Source organism: Callorhinchus milii, unplaced genomic scaffold, assembly GCF_018977255.1.
Source record: "Callorhinchus milii isolate IMCB2004 unplaced genomic scaffold, IMCB_Cmil_1.0 Scaffold4, whole genome shotgun sequence".
Lineage (NCBI taxonomy): Eukaryota > Metazoa > Chordata > Chondrichthyes > Chimaeriformes > Callorhinchidae > Callorhinchus > Callorhinchus milii.
Window position 1 is genome coordinate 56,044,239 of NW_024704745.1, and position 19,782 is coordinate 56,064,020.

General features: G+C 37.5%; 1 protein-coding gene across 2 annotated transcripts in view; it reads left to right on the forward strand.

The window, feature by feature from the left end:
* The window catches only part of LOC103184334 (NADPH oxidase 4), a 69,405-nt gene that overhangs the window by 21,555 nt on the left and 28,068 nt on the right, over positions 1-19,782 (forward strand). For both annotated transcript variants that reach the window (XM_007902276.2, XM_007902283.2), the window contains exons 9-11: positions 5,961-6,165; positions 7,984-8,148; positions 9,838-9,900. In XM_007902276.2, coding sequence (XP_007900467.1) covers positions 5,961-6,165; positions 7,984-8,148; positions 9,838-9,900 — 433 coding nt within the window. The remainder of the gene's footprint in view (positions 1-5,960; positions 6,166-7,983; positions 8,149-9,837; positions 9,901-19,782) is intronic.

Below are 19,782 nucleotides of genomic sequence, written 5' to 3' on the forward strand. Positions count from 1 at the left end.
AATCTGTAACTGGTGACCATCCTAGGTTCACTTAAAACCTAGGATAACTAAAAGTGCAGCACTGAACACTGTAAATACATAATGTCTAATGTCCTTATAGTAAAATAGATGGTTGAGATGTGTTTTAATTACTCATATTCTAAATCATCCTCAAATTTAAGATGCTGGCAGATTTTAGAAGGTTTAGCGTGGGGGCGGGGCAGGGGTGGTAGAAGGAACTTTACTGCAATTCTAAGGTGCGTTCTTTTTAATTCACAGATTTATGTATTTTAGTCAAGCAAAAAATTTTGACTTTGCAATTTCTTTCTCTTCCTGCCTGTCTGGTGGGCTGCCCGTGTATCTGTTTGTGTATCTATCAGTGTCGTCTGTCTTTCTTTTTGTGTATGTCTCTCTGCTTTTCTCATGTGAACATGAAGTAAAAATAAGCCTTCAAATGTAAAGCACTATTTATTCTGAAGTGAACCCTCATTTTGGATTTTGTTTCATACATACATTGGCACATACAAAAGCACATACATTGGAATTGAATAAATATGGTTAAAGTGACATGGATTTTGTTTCATGTTGGTACAATTCATTGGTGAAACTTGTTGAACCTCTAACAAGCCATGTGCTGGTTTCTTCTTCAGGTGGTGGATTCACATGATAAATTGGATGAAATACTCTTAATTTTGAATACCCAGTATTTTTGCCTTTAATAACTGGCTTTGTAGATTATTCCAAAGACCTATTATTTTCCAACTCAATATCTGTTTTAGATTTACTTATTTCTACTTATCTATCCAATTGCACTGTCCTATACCACTTAAACATGTTATACATTAGGGGATAACAATTCTGTTCAGCATTATGTATGTTGCCTTTGGTGATGATAGCCACTAAAGGGATTTACTATTATAGTCAACATCACCAAAGGCACTATGTGTAATCTTGAATGGAATGTTTACCCATAGATAAGGTTGATGGACCCCACCCCCAACTGCTTTCTTTCCAAGCAGAAGCCTGAAACATGTATAAATAGATGTGTGAAAGAATGTTTTAGTAATACTTATCCTTGAAATCAACTTTCTGTATTTCATAACAAACTATTTTGTTTTAAATCTAAATATTGATCCTATAATATAGGAGTTGTCCCTGGTCACCTTAAGAAATATTCAACATTTATTTTCATGTGTTTAAACAATATGCCAATATTTTGTTTTCCTGTCAAATTACGGACTGATACAGAAAAATATTCATAGAAATAATTAGAAAAACCTATTGTATTATGGAATCGTTCTTTATGAAGAAAATTGCTTTGTGATCCAATAGTTGCTGCTATGTCAAAAGGTAACAAAATCAATTATGACTCTTTCAGTAATGCTCCCTATTCTCACAAGGTTCAGTTGTTTGCTCCCTCCATCTCTCCTACTTCCTCTTATTTTGTGCAGTGTCTAGTTGAGTGGTGATAAATCATCTTGGTCGTCCAACAAAATAAATTTTCTTGATTGAATATTTCTGGCATAATTTGGGCCAGCACTGCTCTAGTTGTATTCTCTAAATCCCTTTTGAAGAGTTTTTTCCAAAATGCTTTTAATTTCCCTGGAGTATAATTTCCTTTTTGTGTGAACAGATTTATATAGGAAGAGGTTGGGGACATTTTGTGAGCACTGAGCATTTGTAATTTTGTTTTTACATACAGAGGAATTCAGTTATATAACACATTTTGTTATAACCTGAATTTGCTTACATCTTAGATTGGGTTGTGGATCCTCACATTTACTTTCCCCCAAAGAATCCAAATTATGCACGCCAGTTCTATTGGTGCTTCAAAATGCCAGTTGGTGTGTGAGAAGCCAAAATAGCTGCAGTCATTAGGTCACATGGATGTAACTTCATGTACAATGCACAAAAAATCTTTGACAAATGTAGAGAATTCTTAATATAAAATTCGGAGCCAGAAGCAATAACTGAAAGCCAATTTAAATATGTATCTATATACATGAGTGTGTATATGTGCGTGTGTATATATATTTATATGTGTGTGTGCAGCCTCATTAAAACACATCTTTATAGTGCAAATTTGGTTATAACATGGCTGCAGGAGCTGGCCTGTTCTCTTCCTCTCTTCGCTGCACACGCTCAAAGCAGAAAGGGGTGTCGGAAGCAATCTAAAGACCTAGATATCAGCTGTATTAGTTTCTGCATACTAAACAAAAGACCAACTTCCTGATCATCAGAGTGCTATTGATGTTAGTTATTACTTTAATATGTGCAGCAAACAGGATGTGACACCATTTCTTTTAGCGTGGGAACTTGTCAATGCACAGGGAGTGAGCCATCTGGCTGTGTGCACGTATTGTGAAATCAGCTATCATGCTTTGTGGACTTTACGAATCCCAACCACTGATTAGAGCAAGGCATTATTCTATATATACTTAAAAGCATAATCCACCCAGTGATTCGAGGGAGTGAGCAACTCCATTCTCCTGAATATGCAAAGAATAATGATTAGAAAATGAACTGGCTTCAAAACAAGTGTTTGTCATTGTAAAAGGGATTTTCCTTCATTTAATAATTTCAAAATGTTGTTTGGAGAGGTCGAGGGTTCACAGTGCATTTTGTAAGACCACCGGCTTAACATTTAAGATTGTGCAGAATATGGGGAATTTAAGCATTGCAAAATCAGTCTATATTTGGAGATCGATTTTTTTTGGAGTATTGAAAAAGAACTATAGAAAATAACTAAAAAATTAAGGCTGATTTTAAGGCTATTTTCCAGAATTCTACACAATTGTAAATTTTAAGTCATAAAATTGAGAACATGAGGAATTTCAGGCACCAGGTGGTTCCTGAAAAGAGAGACCCCTTGTCAGACAGGGTATTTTCACACCTGCAGTGTTAACTGTCAAACAGTTAAGTAGTTTGAACAAACTTGTTATAACCTGCACATTGCTGACCACTTAGAAATTGAACACAACGTTAACTCTTTCCGAGTTGTGCTCATTCCTTTTTACCAGGAAAGTTTTGAAAGGTGTCACCATTTTAATAATAATATCAATGTTCTAATTTTTAAACTCTGGACAGACCTCTTATCCAGAAGACTTAAATCAGAACTCTGATTGCCATTTATGCCATTTGTACTGCATTTTTATAATAATATATAGCAATTAATTGCTGTATTAACAGGATAAATCAGTTTGAGTTGCCAGTTGCTAATTGTTGCTGTTGTTTCATCCCCTTTTCAGAGAGCAGGGGAAAAAAAGAATGTTATTGCCATTCTTGGATAGTGCACTGTCCAAGAATCACATCATATTTATAGGAGTTGACTCATTTACACAAGATATCAACATTCCAATCATAGTATTTTACTACATCAACAACTTGCACTTATATAGTGTTTAATATAGGATAATATCTAAAAGTGCTTTATTCTCATCAGACTGGAGTGGATGTTTCTGTTCTGAAGTGGAATGCTTGCATACGCCTGCTTAGAATAGTTCAAATAACACATTATGTAACTCATCTAAACAACCACACATGGTCTCTTAGAACACACATCAGTTAGTTTTTTTTGCTTGTATTATTTAAAAATCCAACCAGGACTTTGGTTTCAAAACTGTGGTTATCTGAGGGAACCATATTTCCTCAGTACTGAAAGAGCTGGAGGCCTCTTTTCAATGTGTATATTCTGGGAAGTAACGGAAGGAAAATAATCACTCTTTGAAACAGGAGCCAGCTTGCTCTCTCTAACTTTAATAATATTCCATTGAGTATAGGCTATATTCATATTGAATACTCCAGCTCCTGTGGAGTTTGTTCGGAGAAAGCTATAAAGTTATTGGGTATTTTTCCTACAAAAAAAAATGTTCTTTTAGGGATGTGTATTCCCACACTTCCTTGGCTGAAGCATTTGGACAGTGTTTTTTTAACAGAAGTGATGACATGTTTGAAGTGACTACTTACTGTACCTTTTGCTGAATGGAAGCTATGTCTTTACAAATGGCTGGAAGGCAGAGCCCTCCCTATGTGTTGCATTTAGCCAGTGTACATTCATATGAAACTATTGTGCAAAAACTCAAACAGTAACTGGCAACATCTTTAACTGATTAACATTATTGATACAAGACCAAACAACGGAAAACTCACAACTTTGTGCAACCAAAACTTCTTGTGTAGGAATACGGTACAAGGTGGCAGTGAGGCTCCTCAAAGGAATAAAAGAACATTTAAAACTTTGCCATTTAGAAATTAAATAATAAAATGTGAATACAATTTAGCATTTATGACTAGTTTAGATTTTATGAAAATCAAAATGTGCAAAATATTGATTTGGGGGACTATAGTGGCAAAACATTCCAGTTATTCCAGCACAGTTACTGGATTCACATTCAAACAATCAATTTTACCAAATACAATGAGATTAGAGTTGGATCAAGTGCTGCAACGTTAAAATAGGTAAAATAGAATCCACCCCTTCCCATTCAATTATTATTAATAAGAGAAAATCAGTTATACTAATCGTGCATTTCAAATCACATCTTATGTTGAAACATCTCAAAGCACTTCACTGAGTTTTCTTTAGAAGGTATTGGCTATATTTGTGGGTTGCTGGGCATTTTAAAGAAGCAGGATAGTGTATAAGGTAAGTGGTTTCAGTATAATATACTGCTTCCACACCAATGTGTATAATTTCAAAAACAAACATAGATATATTTTGATCCAAAGAAACTACTTGGATCAAAATAAGGAGTCCTGTAGCTCAGTGGTAGAGCACTCGCCTCGCAAATGAAAGACCTGGGTTCGATTCCTGGCAGGGCAAAGCCTTGGGCAAGTTTCCTTACTCCACACGCAATGATAATAAAAACAATAATAACTGTTTGTGGGACCCTGCTATGCGCAATTGCCTGCTGTGTTTTGCCCACAAATTTACACTATATTCTGTGAAGCGCTTTAAGATGTCTACAAGATGTGAAAAGCGCTATATCACATGCAATGATTATTATTTATTATTACTTTAAGTGCACATGAGGGAGATAAGATTTCAGGCAGGACTAGACCATTGCTCCATTCAACTTTCCCATCCCAACTTCCCACAAAGACTGGAAAGTGTCTTAAATACTAATCTAGAGATATCCAAGTCAGGAGGAGTCATATTAGTTGGCAAAAATAAATAAAATTAGTTTTGGATGAAGGCCTTACCTAAAGTATTTATACAGTGTCTTTCTCTTTCAAATATTCATTGATTTAATGTGGATTTCCAGGACTTCTGATTTCATTTCAGATCATCTAGATACTATGCACACCTAACACAAACTAAGACATCTTCTGAGCATTATGTAGATAGCACTAAAAGTACAGAAAATAACAATACTAAATTACTTTTGGCCCTACTACTACTAATAATCCTTGCATTTGATATAGTGCTTTAATGACTAGTTGATACATATTCAATGTGGCTTAAAACCTAAATGTTTTAAAAATGTGGTCCTCAGACTTACAGATCAGGAGGGTCCCTGGTTTATTCCTTGTTTTGCCCAAACAGAAGGGAGAAACCAGCCTGTGTTTTTGCATGCAATAGCTGTCCAGGGACTGTGTTCAAAAATGTATGTGTGTGGATGGAATAAAGACAGGAATGTACTTGGCTGTGATGCCTTCTTGTAATTGAATTGCCTTCTGGCACTTAGTGTCAATATTCATATCATAAGATTGGCCTTTTCAGTGAGGAATTGGGAAACTGCTGGCACCAGTGGAACCATAGCCCAACATCAGTCACCAGCTACAGGGGAGAAAATTAGGGCGGGGGGGAAACATTATTAAATAGATTGTTTACACATAAAGGTAAGAGACACTTAAGTTTGGAAGGTCAAGAACATTTTGATAAAATGCAATTCAAAGCAGCTTATTTCCCACTGTACATTTATGTTTTGCTGGAAAGCATTTTATGCATTCTGAATGCATTTTTATTTCTCATCTTGCAGAGGTGTATTGAAATATCAGGTAAATATAAATGATCACCCTCCTGGATGTATTGGTGCAAACAAAACTTTAGTTGATGATTTCCCTGTGCCGGTGTATCCACCCAAGCAATTTGCAGAGGGCTACACCAAACCAGAACATGGGATAGAAAATAACTTGGAAAGAGTCTGCTCTGAAGCCCCAAGGTTTCGATCTAATGTACAAGAGGTATGTAAAGTTTCACTATTCAGGTTGATGTTATGTATGTAGCATTCCTTGGTTTTCTTTTTGCTTCAAGGTATTTGTTAGATTGCAATAACATGTGGATAGATCACAGATTGGGGTTGCAAATGTAGTGTAAATTCAGAGACTCCTTAAGTATCAAAAATGAATTACCTGGATAAAGGTGCTAAAGGTGGAGCACCCCTGTCTTCCAACAGTATTCTCAACGTAGATGCTCTAAAGACAGTTTTGCATTAATGCTTCAGATTGTACCTTAAGACTGCCAGTTAGCTGGCTAACGACTTTACTCTGAAATCCTGCTAAGGGTCAGTCAAAAGACTAATTGTTAAAGATTAATATACAATTATTAAAGATTAATATACAACTTGGTTTTGGAACATTAACATTCAGAACAGAGGGAAGAGGGAATATATCTCCAGTACCTTTAGTAATTCATATTTGATACAATAAGTACATAAATAATGCTGATTTTTAATGAATGTTTGGGAGGACATTTGTTTATACAAGTCTATATACAAGTGAAGGAGACTCATCTGCCTGAATCTGTTTTGATTGGCTTCAATCCCAACTCCCCACTTCACCTTCCAGCAGGTACTTAAGAGTGGACTTTGGATGAATTTCTTGTTTATGTCCATCCCAGGAAGAATAGAGGTCATTGGAGCTCCTGCAATTTTCTTACGCGTTACTTCATTTTGGAGTCTTATTTTGAATCTTGTAAGAGTCAGCACGGCCACCAGAGAGTGTGGAGCTTAACATTAAGCGATGTAAACTCCTAGTGTTGCCTGAAATTCCAGTGCAGTACGGTGATATGCTGCCATCAAAACCGACTTTAAGACCTATCTTTTTGAACAAACGTTTGGCCACTTTCCTACCCCTGCACCTCCCCCAAATAAGGCTCCCACTCAGCTGTGTGAAGTGCTTTCAGATGTCCTCCCGATGTGAAAGGCACCATGTAAATCATAATTGTAATTACACCAAGATGATTTAGGAGAAACTGTCAAATCGTAGAAAACAGTTTAATATTACAATGAGAACTTGACACATGGCATTATTTTGTTCCTTATAAAGCTACCTCCTTGCTTTTTTGTGACTCATTATGATGTTATTATGTAATAACTTTCCATTAAGGAATCTTCGAATACATGATACATTTTGCAGACAGACTCTTCCTGTTCAGCTCAATCCCGGCAAGTCCAAAGGGGCTAATTCCTTAGAACTGATGTTTCTGTCCGTATATGTATTACTCATTCATGAATGACCTAACAATTCCATCCAAGTCAGCTGTTGAAAAGGAAAATAGTATATTTTAAAACCAAGACAAATATTGCATGAGCACTGAAAATGGCAATGAAACACAGTCATTCTTTTACAGGGCTGCATTAAGGAATCCGGGGGCCCAAAGTCAGATGACGTTTGGGGCGGCCATTCATGGAAAAAGGGGGTCACCGAATTGTGGAGGACGCCAGCACTAAAAATTATTTTAAAAAAACTCACAAAGGCACGGCCACATCCTCCCATATCAGTATTATCCAAACACTGGGGGGTGGTTCCTTATAGTTCAGGGATCAGATTATCTTCTATTCAGAACAATATAATAAAATTACCAGGATATGAGCAGAAATACCTATGTGACTGAAACAGTCACAAAGTGTATTTTTATATACTTTGTGTTCATTTAAGTTGAAATGTGTATGCCATTTTTGACAGGCGAACAAATTCTTTGCAAAACAACACAATTTATTTTGTAAAAATGTATTGTATTTGTTCTAAATCTTAGTGGGCTTTGTTTTGTTTGTTTTTAAGACATGGCTATGGGTGTCTGGGCCTCTCTGTCTTTACTGTGTAGAAAAGCTGTATAGAATCATTTGGAGCAATAAACCAGCCACGATCATCTCTGTGAACAGCCATCCCTCGGATGTCATAGAGATACGAATGGTAAAAGACAACTTCAGAGCAAGGCCTGGCCAGGTTAGTTTCAATAAAAAGTTAAACTCCCAGTAGCAATCTTGTCAGTCAAAATGTCGTTTGATGCCCTCTTGTCCAATATCAACCATTTTACATTGGCAGGCTCACATTAATAATTAAACTTAAACATTGAATTTAAACAATAGACGTGAAAATCACAGGGAACAAATGGCCTCTGCTTTCCCAGGCTCTAATCTCCAGGCCCCACTCTCTCGTTCTCAGGGGCTCTGTTCTTTCCTCTCTCCTACTTTCAAAATTCTTCTCTGGGTCCTGTTCTCTGGGCCATGCTTTCTGACTCCTCTGGCCCCGATCTCCACTCTGTGTTCTTAGGGCTAGACTCTTGTCAAGGTCACAGTCTCTGATCTCCCTGGCTTCTGCACCTCATGAAAACACCCGACCCGTCTAACTGTCTCACAATCCTTATTGGCTCCATCCTTGCCAATGCCACCCTCCTTTTGTCTAAGATTCATCGAGAAAGTCAGACGCACATAGAGTGATGAGCACAAGGATGGAGTAGGACACGCAAACACAGTAAACCCACAGGGAGATCAGATAAGCATAGAGAGGGGAGCGGTGATGGGAAATGAGAGATAGAAAGGCAGAGACACACACAGATAAACAGAAAACAAAGATCCATTCACAAGGAAGATATATCAACAGATGTCTAATACAGACCTTTGTTCCCAGCTAAGCTCCCTCCCTGTTGCCCATTCTGGGATGGAACACTATTAATGAAGTAAACATGCAAGAAAGTGATGCATACAGTATGGTTCTTCTGCCACCTGTCTCATTTTCATTTGGTTGAGGCCCTTTTTACGCCTTGTTTTTTCAAGTTATCATGAAGAACATGTGTAAAGTTTAGACTTGTTAGGAGGTCACTCTAAAATAAACACCAAGTAACATAAGCAAAACTCATGCCTCTTTGAAATTCATCAAGGGTGCACTACGCAACAGTTTCCATGGGTAGAAATAATTCAGTATGGAAGAAACATGTGTCAGCATCGTACGTACTGAAAAACAATTCCAGTTTGTTGTCCTAAGTGGTATTCTGAAGAAAATTCAGACCAGAATTTTACTTCAGGTTGAAATTAAGCTAACGTCTTTTTAATAAACTTCATTATAATCTCTGAAGTTAAATACTTCAAAGAATACTGTTTCTAGAGGGGGAAAAAAAACTGGCCTGATTAGACTTAACAGCTACGAATTGAATTAAAATACATAAATCGTTGCAAATTTTCCTTTATCATAAAACATGTTAAACGCTGCCACTATATAACAAAACTAGAAATGAAAGCAGCTGTGGGGAGATGTAAATTGCCAAATGCTAATATTTATCACTGGAAGATTATCATCTTCAAGGCTGAGACTGATAGATTTTTTAAAAATGGAGGGATTAGGGGATATGGGGATAGGGCAGGTAATTAGAGTTAGGTCTGAATATCAGCCATGATCTTATCGAATGGCGGGGCAGGCTCGAGGGGCCGAATGGCCTACTCCTGCTCCTAATTCTTATGTTCTTATGTTCTTATTCAAATGCAGCTTGGTTTCTATGTTTCAGGTTAAGTGCGAGGGTTGAATGAGGCATAGACAAAGGAATGGACAGTTGTTTGGCCTTTTGTAGTCAAGCAATAAATGAGAAATAACTATTTTTGAATTCACTAATTTTTCTCCTTTGTTTCCGTTTGCATTTAGTACATTGTTCTGCACTGTCCGAGCGTGTCAACATTTGAGAGCCACCCCTTTACTCTCACAACGGTAAGTTCCAATCATTCTTCACGCTACAGTTAAGTGCTTTGAGACAGCCTCCTGACATGAAAGGAGGTATTTAAAATTTAAATTGTATGTTTGTTAAAAGTGGACACAAATGTCACATTGTTAATAAGCCAGCAAACGCATAACATTCAGACTACAGAAGCTATATTTTGGAGATATTTAAGAACTAAATTATTTTGGTTACAAATTTGACATCAAAAGTAAATCTTGGCATATCTCGTGGAGTGCAGCTTGGCAACAGTCAGCCATGGTAACAGTTTTCATGATTTTCTAAAGTACATCAGCTCATCGCTGCCTGAGCGAACAAGAATGTTCTCTGATTACTGGGTCCAAAATTAAATGTAATGAGATATCTGAAATGCAAAGCACTTTTTGCGAGTCTTCAACCAAATTGCACTTATTTCTTGTAAAACAAGTGTATGTTTTCAAATCATTCTCTCGGGCGTTTATATAGTAATTTCAGTTTACAAGCTTTGTAGGAAGAGGGAAAAGAAATGGATGATAAAATGTAGCTCTGTTTCAGTGATCTAATATCTTATTTAAAGATCAGCATAATACAGTACAACATCTTATCTTTATAAAGTGTATAATCTTCTAAGTCATAGATGTACCTAAATCCCATTCAGTTTCCTTTCAAAACCGCTTAGATTTCTTTGTACTCGTATTTTATCACCTTCTCACTCGAACGTCGTTCCCTTACCCTCCATTACTCCCTCACTAACCGGCTGCATTGAATCGCGGGAAACATGGGCTTGATGGGTCACCACATTTCACTTCCTGGCTGCAGTGATGGACTGTTTACTGCATGCACACTTCTTGGCTACATTGAATTATGCATGCGCAGAGTAGATTATTGATTACGTCAGATTTTATACGACTTGCACAGTTTGCATGTGAATATCCTCCACTCCCTGACATCGTAAAAGGTTCCGTAGCTGTTGAGTCAGCCCACAATACCTTTGAACTTGTCATGCATCACAACATTTTAGACATCAAAAGCAGACATTGTTAGTTCTGTTAACCTGGTGTTTTGCGTACTGGTTCAGAAAATTTTACGATCGATGGAACAATGTGTTCAAAGGTTCGTTCTGAATTTTTAACCCAGATGTTCATCTTTCTTTTTTTATAATGGAGTTAATTGACATATTTAATAATAACTATCTGTCTTAAAGGATCTAGCCTCACTCGAGGTAAAATGAGATTTTCTCAATAATTGTTCTAAGTGTCAGTTAGTCCTGCAATCATGGTTTAAGATAAATCACCCACTTAAGCCCACAGTATCTATGCCTTTCAGCCCTCTAACATGTTTCTTTCCATCTATTCTTCGATGAAAAAAACCCTAAATTTTTGGCAACCTATTTCAAGGATTTACGGATCTGCTGCCCTTGAACAACCTCTGCTGCTTCCCTATAATGCAAAGCTGTTCTACCATATTATAAATGATATTCTGACATTCATAGCGGACCACTCTTCACTCTGGTAGAGGGAACCAAAACAAAGGGAAATAATCTTTAAAAGTTAGAGCTGTGTCAATTAGAAGTGAGATCAGGAAATATTTCTTCACTGAATATGGTATATGCATTGCTCGGGCACCCATAAAAGGAAAATCAGCTGGAATGTTTAAAAGTGAGATAGGTGGATACTTTGAAAGTAACTGTGTTAAGAGGCATGGAGAAAAGAGTTGCAAATAGGATTAAGAGATCTGCTATGAACTGATAAATTTGTGGAAAAGCCTCAGTGGGCTGAATGGCCTACTTTTGATTTCTGTTTCTATTTCTCATTAGTTTTGATGCACAAAGATATAGAGGGAAAATGGCGATTATTGCAAACCAGATTCCTTAATTTGCTTAATTCACACTGGGGATAATTAAGGAATGTTTTATTCACAAAACAGAAATTGTGGAAATCCTGTCTGCGGTCGTGTCTTCAGCCTTTCTGCCCCCATCCTCTGGAACTATCCTGGAGCCCCTTGGCCTCATCCCCTCCCTTGCTTTCCTTTGTCTCAAGATCTTCCTTTTCGACTGTGTCTTCAGTCATCTTCCCTCCTCCACCCCTGTTGCCCTCCACCCCTCTTCCAACTCACAGGTTGCCAATTTATGCACAGCAATGACCCACAAAGTATGGATTCTGGGCTCTAGGTAGACCAGGAATGATGATGTGTGATTTCTCAGTCCCTAGCCAAATGCTTTGCACTGCGTTTTACTGTTGATGCTGTTGCAGTGTTAATCAATAGAGTACTTGTTGGCCATTGAAATTGTTGTTACATTTATGATATTGGTTCATTCCTCTTGGCTCTAAATCAATAATATGGTTAGTTATGTTGAGCATTTCCACCATAAAGGGAGATTGTAAGAGCAACATAAATGTTCATAAACCTTAGTTTGTTGCTTTCCGAAAAAATGCTTTTTGTATCAAATCTGTATTGTTGCATGAAACTTGCCCACAAAAGGTTCATTGGGATGACAGACGAGCTAAACATTTTAGGAGGACAAACTACGATTTTGTCATTTGGGTGAAAAGGACCGAATTGTAAAACATATTGTTTGTGCCACTTAGAGAATATAACTTCATAAAATACTCCATGAAATGTTGTCCTATTGGCAAAAGAATGGTAATTGACTTGTAAACCGAAGCAAATAATGCAATCTCCATCGTATAAAATCAAAAGCAGCTTCAACTTATTTTTTGAAAACATAATAATTTAACCTTTGGAAACTTGCCATGTGTTTTAATCAGAAACTGTTGCCAGCCAAGCATAACACCGTCTCCATGCAAGTCACTGCATCCTGGATGCAGTGCATTGGATGGAATGTTTCATTGTGAGACAAGTTTTTTGTGTGTCTTACTTCCAAGCATCTTACTAAAATGGATAAAATTAGAATTACCTTTTTAATTTTTTAAATACTATTCTTTGTTTAATTGTTCAAAAAGAAAACTGGATCAAAATTCAGAAATTTCTTTAAGGTGCTTCTTGTCTTAATTAACACAAACAATGTTTTAAGGAAACCTACAAATGAGTTTGTTTTTTTTAATTAGCACAGACTTTATATTGCAAACCTGCCTGGCTCAGGTGGCAGCACTCTTGCCTCTCAGTCAGATGGTTGGAGGTTCGAGCCCCAAGTCAGGAACTTTGAACTAACAGTCTAGACTGACATTACAGTCTGTATTGGGGAAGTGTTGTATTTGGGGATTTTTGATGACTAAAAAATAGACCAGGAATATGGTTTTAAATCAGGAAAATCTTTGAATTAAAGTATGTGGACTTAAATCCATGATCCTGGCTTATACACCAGTAAACTGACCATACAAGTATGGTCATACATACATACATGCTCAGCAGAACAAGGGTAGTGCTAATTTGCAGGATTCCTTAAAGTGGATCGTGTGCTAATTAAGGCAGAGAACTGCTTAAAGAATACTGAAATCATTAACCCTTTTTCCTTTCCCACTTCTTGCATATCCAACATACAACTACTACATCATCTAATATGTGGCGGAAATCTCAGTCATTATTGATATTCCTGACCTCACTACCTTCTTAAGTAGAATTTTCTTTCATACTTCCTTCACTGCCAAAGCAGCCACCAAGAGGCTTAGTTTCCTCTCTCGTGTCAAACACTGTACTATCTTCCCCTCAACTCATAACTCTCTGTAAAGCTATCTATAACGACTTGAATATCGATCTTATCTCTTGGAAGCCCTAGAAATGTTCTCACATTCCTGGGTAGCTTACAAAAAACACTTGTTCTTTCATAAGGGATCCTGCTCTCACTTTTTACCTCCAACATTTCTTATTCACTTGAAGAACATTGCATGTCTGAACTGTTCTGTTGTCTTCCCAAGCTGCACATAAATGATATCCTGCATGCTTTTCATCCTCACAGATGTGAAGTGAAACTCAACACAACTTCTGTTGTAACCCATTCTTTTGCAACATCTTAAAGCTTCAAACTGCCTACCTCATTCAGTCTTCTTTTCCTCCCACATTATATAGATGTTTAAAATGTTCTTACTCTTTTCAACCCCTGTTAGTATTCTGGTGTATAAACCTTGACATGTCACCTGAATTAAAATTTGTAAAAGGCAGTTTACCTCGCTATAATTAATAATAGTTGAAGTAAACTGAAATTACATAGAATTAGACTGTTACAACATAGAAACAGGCCATTTGGTCCAATTAGTCCTTACCAATGATTATGCTTCACATGAGCCTCCACCCTTTTATTCCCTTCTCCCACATCCCTCGATTCCCTTCTTCCTCATGTATGCACCAAGTTTCTTCTTAAATACATTGATGTTTATTGCTTCAATCACAGCTTCTGCCAGTGTGTTCCACATTCACACTATCCTCTGCATAAAGAAGTTTCTCCTGAACGCTTTTTTAGATCTGCTTGCGGCTACCATATATTTATGCTCTTCTATATTTTTACTTACCGACAAGTGGAAACAAAATCAAATTGTACTACTGATACTAGTGAGCCATAAGTATGGCTCAGTGCCAGTGAGCACTATGATGTAAGGAAAGCTGGAAATGGCCCAAAAGAAGGTTTTTAGGTGTTTGTTTAGAGTTATCATGACTGGAGGCAAGAAGAACTAAGCTTAAGTGGTTAAGAATTAAAGAGGAATTGATAGATGGGAAGATAATCTATATATAGAATCAACAATGGAAAAGCTCTCACTAGGTGAGTGCTAGGCAAGTACTCTGTACAAATACAATACATTAAACACATTGCAGCAGAAATAAAAAAAATTGCAAGATATGTGGTTTATTGCAGAGGTTATCCTCGCTGCTAATAATTCTACACAGAGAAAAGGAAACGCTAGAAGAAACTTTGATTAAAATGCCACCCAGCAACCATAATCTTTGTAGTAATATTGCATTTATGTCTTGCCATAAATAACATATGACAGAAACCAATAAAAAGCGGACTATAAATGTTTCTTAAGAATTCAATAAATCTCGACTTCTAACACTGGCAAGGTATCTTCTCCAGGTTCGACAAGTATGATTTACTCTACAGTGAAGCTAAAACTCACAAGGCTGATGCTCAGAGCACTAGGATCACACAAATCCTAACTGTTTTGAATTTCAACTTCTAAGTACAGTCTCATTTTATCTCAGATTAAACTGACTGATCTTGTGTTTTTTTTAATGTTTCTGACATTTTCACAAGCATAAACTGAACATGGAGTCTAGTAGGAAAGATGTTATACTTCTCTTATACCAAGATGATAGATAATGCTGGTAAAGATATTTTTATATGCTTCAGGAACACTCCAGTACCCTCTTCATCTAGCTCCACTTTTGGTCCAGTTAGCATGCTCAGCTCACCTTTGACTACGAGTCCTCTTTTTCGAATAGTGAAACTCCTTTCTTTTTTCGAATAGTGCCATTGGATCTTTAGCATCCACAGACAGACGGGACATCGATTTAATGGCTCATCCGAATGACGGCACCTCCAACAATGCAAACCCCCTCCCCTCAGTACTGCATTGGAGTGTCAATTTAGACTATGTGATTTCAAGCCCTGACATGCGCCGGGAACCCACAACCTTCTGATTTAGAGGCGAGAACCCTACCACTGAGCTGGGCAGACCCATAAAGTACAAGTGGAGCAAGTGCAAAATGTAGACAAAGTTAGGATGTGTGGCATCAGGAATTAAAATTCTGGGAAGTCGTTTACTAGATTTAAGCAAATGATGGCAAGATTTATCTTAAGTGCCATAAAAATTTGTGTAAACGTAAATACACCTATGTACGTTGAGGTAATGATGTGCTACCATGTCTAACAGTGGTTTTCTCCCAACCCCCATAGTGGTTGATCACAGGCCTTCTCCTATTTCTACATAGGATAATGTTAAACACAATAGTCTAATCAACAAGTACTGGAGAGTATATCATCTGAGTCAAATACCAACACTCGTGAAAAAAAATTATATTCTACAATTTATAGTGTAATCATCTATTTATATTCAGGGGGCTTTTTTTAGAAAAATAAACATGCATTTTAATAGTAAAGTTTTTGTTGATTTAAAGTCTTTTTTTTCCTTTTGTAGTGTTCTATGACATGCCCTGGAGAGTTTAGCTGTCATCGTTGGGGGTAATGGTGTTTAGTAATACAAGGGACTGGAGTGAAAAATAGTGTGTTTGATAACTGTTTTTTACAGTGGGTTTGGGAAATTTATGGAATTTTTTGTCTCAATGACAAAATAAGGGGTTCCTCCAATGTCTTGGTGAGATTATTCCGTGAGTTGCTGAGTGATACAGGAAACTAAGTTTGATTAGCAGTCCTTGTTGAGTTACTAAAACTGAAGTGGAGAGGAAGAAGAGTAGAGAAGAGACATTAAAATTAGCCTCAGCGCCTCGGGTTAGGGAGGAGAAAATTAGACAAAGTGCCCTTTCTGTTTACTATCCGGCAATCAGTATGCCTTTTGGCTACGATCAGGTGTAGTATCTGTGCTTATCGGTTACTTCTTGGGATATGCATTTGCCAGAAAGATCTCTTGATGAGATTCGCTTGTGTCCACGACTGAATCACCCAATTATGCATTGTGGGAGGATGAGCTCCTGACAGGAGCTATGTGTTAGGTCTGATGTTGGCAGGGGTCAGTATTGCAATACTGCCCTCACAAAGAGGAAGTGGAGATACTGGGATATAGAACTAGCTTGAGCATTTGGTCACCAGGCTCGGGCCTGGCTTACCAGGCTGGCGAGGTGATCCAGTCACCTGATTTGCTTGGGTGGTCATGAACACCAATATCATGTCCACATCGTCCTTTGACTATTTGTGACCTAGAGTGTGTGTAGGGAAAAGGGTTGTCTGTGGGGACAATCCTCATTCCCATTTGAAGAATTGTTTTGGTTTATTTTGGGGCCTAATTTTGTTCACCAAGTAGAAATTCTGGTTTGTAGACACGGAGATGAGAGTATAGTCCTCTTCCCCACCATCAGCCTGATTAACACTATCTGCTCCAGATTGGGCCCATGAAAGTCAAACAACAATTCACTCTAATAATATTCTTGAAAAGGTCTATGGCAGTGGTGGCCAACCTTTTTGGTCAGTCAATAAAATAAATGTTCTTGATTGAATATTTCTTGATTCATGCCATAAATGAGGAAATATTCAATCTAAAAACATTGAAACAAAGCATTGATTTGAAACAGACTCACCTGGACTAGTGTGAATGTTCGGCGAGCTCCTTCTTGTTGGCTCGCCTAGGCCATTTCGGGCCTGTGGGCCGTGGGTTGGCCACCACTGGTCAATGGAAAATTCCTGATCCATCAATTCGACATTGAAGACATTTCAAAAGATCAAGGTGGAGAATGCCTAGAGTGAATTCACATCCGCTGAGTTATATAGTAAACAGGTGTGAAATGCATTGCTCCTGATTTGTGATAGCTCAGATAAGTTTTAGACTACAAACATGATAGTGAATGATGGCCACAATTGCAGTAATTTGCTACTAAATGCGGAGTACAAATGCTGACACTAATGCCATAAAATGCCTAATGGCTTTTCTAGCCCTGAATTCCTTTGCTAACAGCTGTTGCTTTCTGCACTTAGAACATTTCCAAAACCTTATGCCCCTCACTCACTGTTGGGTCACAGCAAAGCAGTCGGGTTACAAATTCACAGATGTGCAATAAATTGCACATTGTACAAAAGTAACAATTTGTTTTATGACATGGCCATATACATTTTCTGTATGCTTTTCTTGCCCCATTTGAGTTCTTTCTTCTGGTATAGTTCATTTTTATCAATACAATATGCAGCCTCTCTAAGTGGGATTGCAGCAGACAAATGACTAAAAGATTTGTGCGTTACTTTTTGTACTGATTCAGCACAGTACAAATATTTCATATTAAGCACAATTATTATATTTCAAAAATGACAGGTAAAGAAGGATAATATAAATTTTGACTGAACAATTGTTCATTGTTAAGCTTGTTAGCACAGAGCACAGACTAAATCAGCCGAATAGCTGGTTTCCGTGTTGAAATATATACAGTGGAGTCTCGTTAAACATGGTTTTGGGATCCATTCAAATCACAACCCACTATAACGAGGTGTGATATCTGGTTTTATGACCCACGCACACATTTAGTCAGTTCCCTCCTATGTGTAAGTCAGTTCCTGTGCTAAAAGAAAAAATGACCGACTTCCAATTCATCGGGACACTGTCTAACATCACTTCCTGTTTGCTGCACACATGAAGGAAGTGAGCTGGCTGTGCACATAGAATTAAATAGATTATTGCAACATGGACCAGATCATTCGGTGCCTGTGTTTATCCGCCACATGAGCCTCTCCAGCCCCATAATTCTCTTTCCCATATTCTATTCTCCCTCACATTTGCATCGAGTCAGGCTCCACCACTGTTAAGAGCTCCGAGATGCTACCCTAAATGGAGGGTGCTATATACGTTGCAAGTTGTTGTTGTGCAGTCAATTCACTTAGCAGTATATTCCGCGAAGCGCTTTGAGACGTCTCGAAGACGTGATAAGGTGCTATATCAAATACAAGGATTATTATTCTAAGTTTGTTGATGCTTTCTGCTTCATCCACAACCTCCAGCAGTGAGTTCCATTATCTCTGCATCAAGATGCACCTCCTAAACTTTGTTTTGCTAATGGCATATTTATACCTCTTTGTTTTGGACTCAACAACGTGGAAACAGCCTATTAATGTCCAATCAAATCATTTCATAATTTGAAATACCTCTATCAGATCCCCTCTCAATTATTTCTTTACAACTGTATCATCTCATCCCTAGTAACTATCTAGTGAATCTCCATGGAACTCTCTCCATTGCTACAATATCCTTTCTGTAGTATGGCAACCAGAACTGCACTCCAAATATGCGATCACAAATATTTTATGTGAATTTAACATTAAATCCCTAATTTTATACTCTGTTCCTCTAGACATAAAGACAAGAACACCATTTCTATTTTTTATGGTAATGTCCGCCTCTACTGATACTTTTAGTCTTGTGAATCTGAATCCCTGGATCTCTTTGTTTCTCTACCCCTCATAGGTTGTAGCCATATATTCTTCATATACTAAAGAGAATCACTTAATATTTCTCTTTCACTGCATGCACAGTCAATGAGGTCCACAGTCCAACTGTGTTAGAACTCAATTTGCACAATAATGAAGCACATTATGGTGGGACTACATTGTCTGTGAATAAACAATGAAAGGCAATAATACTTAGCTGGACGATACCAAAAATCAGTTTTTCGTGCAACTCAAAAAACTTAGTTGACATTTCAGTGTAAAGCAACATGGCACCTTCAGTACAACTTATCAATGTACTCAAAGATATGACTAGAGAGAGACCAAATGTGCTGCTGTTATTAGTATAGGCATATGACCAATTCCACAGGTATAAATGTCCAGTGTATGGGTAAGAGGTAGAGAAGTATTTGTCTATTCCAATGATATAGAGCATGTACAGGCGAGTATGAAAGTGTTCTTTGTCATTCAAAGGCAAAGTACAGCAGAGGGTCACTGCCAAGATTGATTGATTGTTTTCTTCATGTATGCACCGCAATCTTTTCAAAACTTATCTGAACATTGCCATATTGATTTTGTAACTGTCACGTGGAGGATAAATACAGTTACAAAATGAGACCGTGTTATAAAAGACTTGTAGCTCTTATTAGCCCTGTGAAATACTACCCCATGTGAATGGTGCTATATAACAATAATAAAATTATATTTGTATAGTGCCTTTCACTTCGGGCGGACGGCCCAAAGCACTGGGACAGTAGTTATTGTTGAATTCCATTATAGGTTCCATTGGGCTTGGAGAAAACGCATCTCCTGGCACCTTCTGCTCTCTTATCACTTGCTCTGA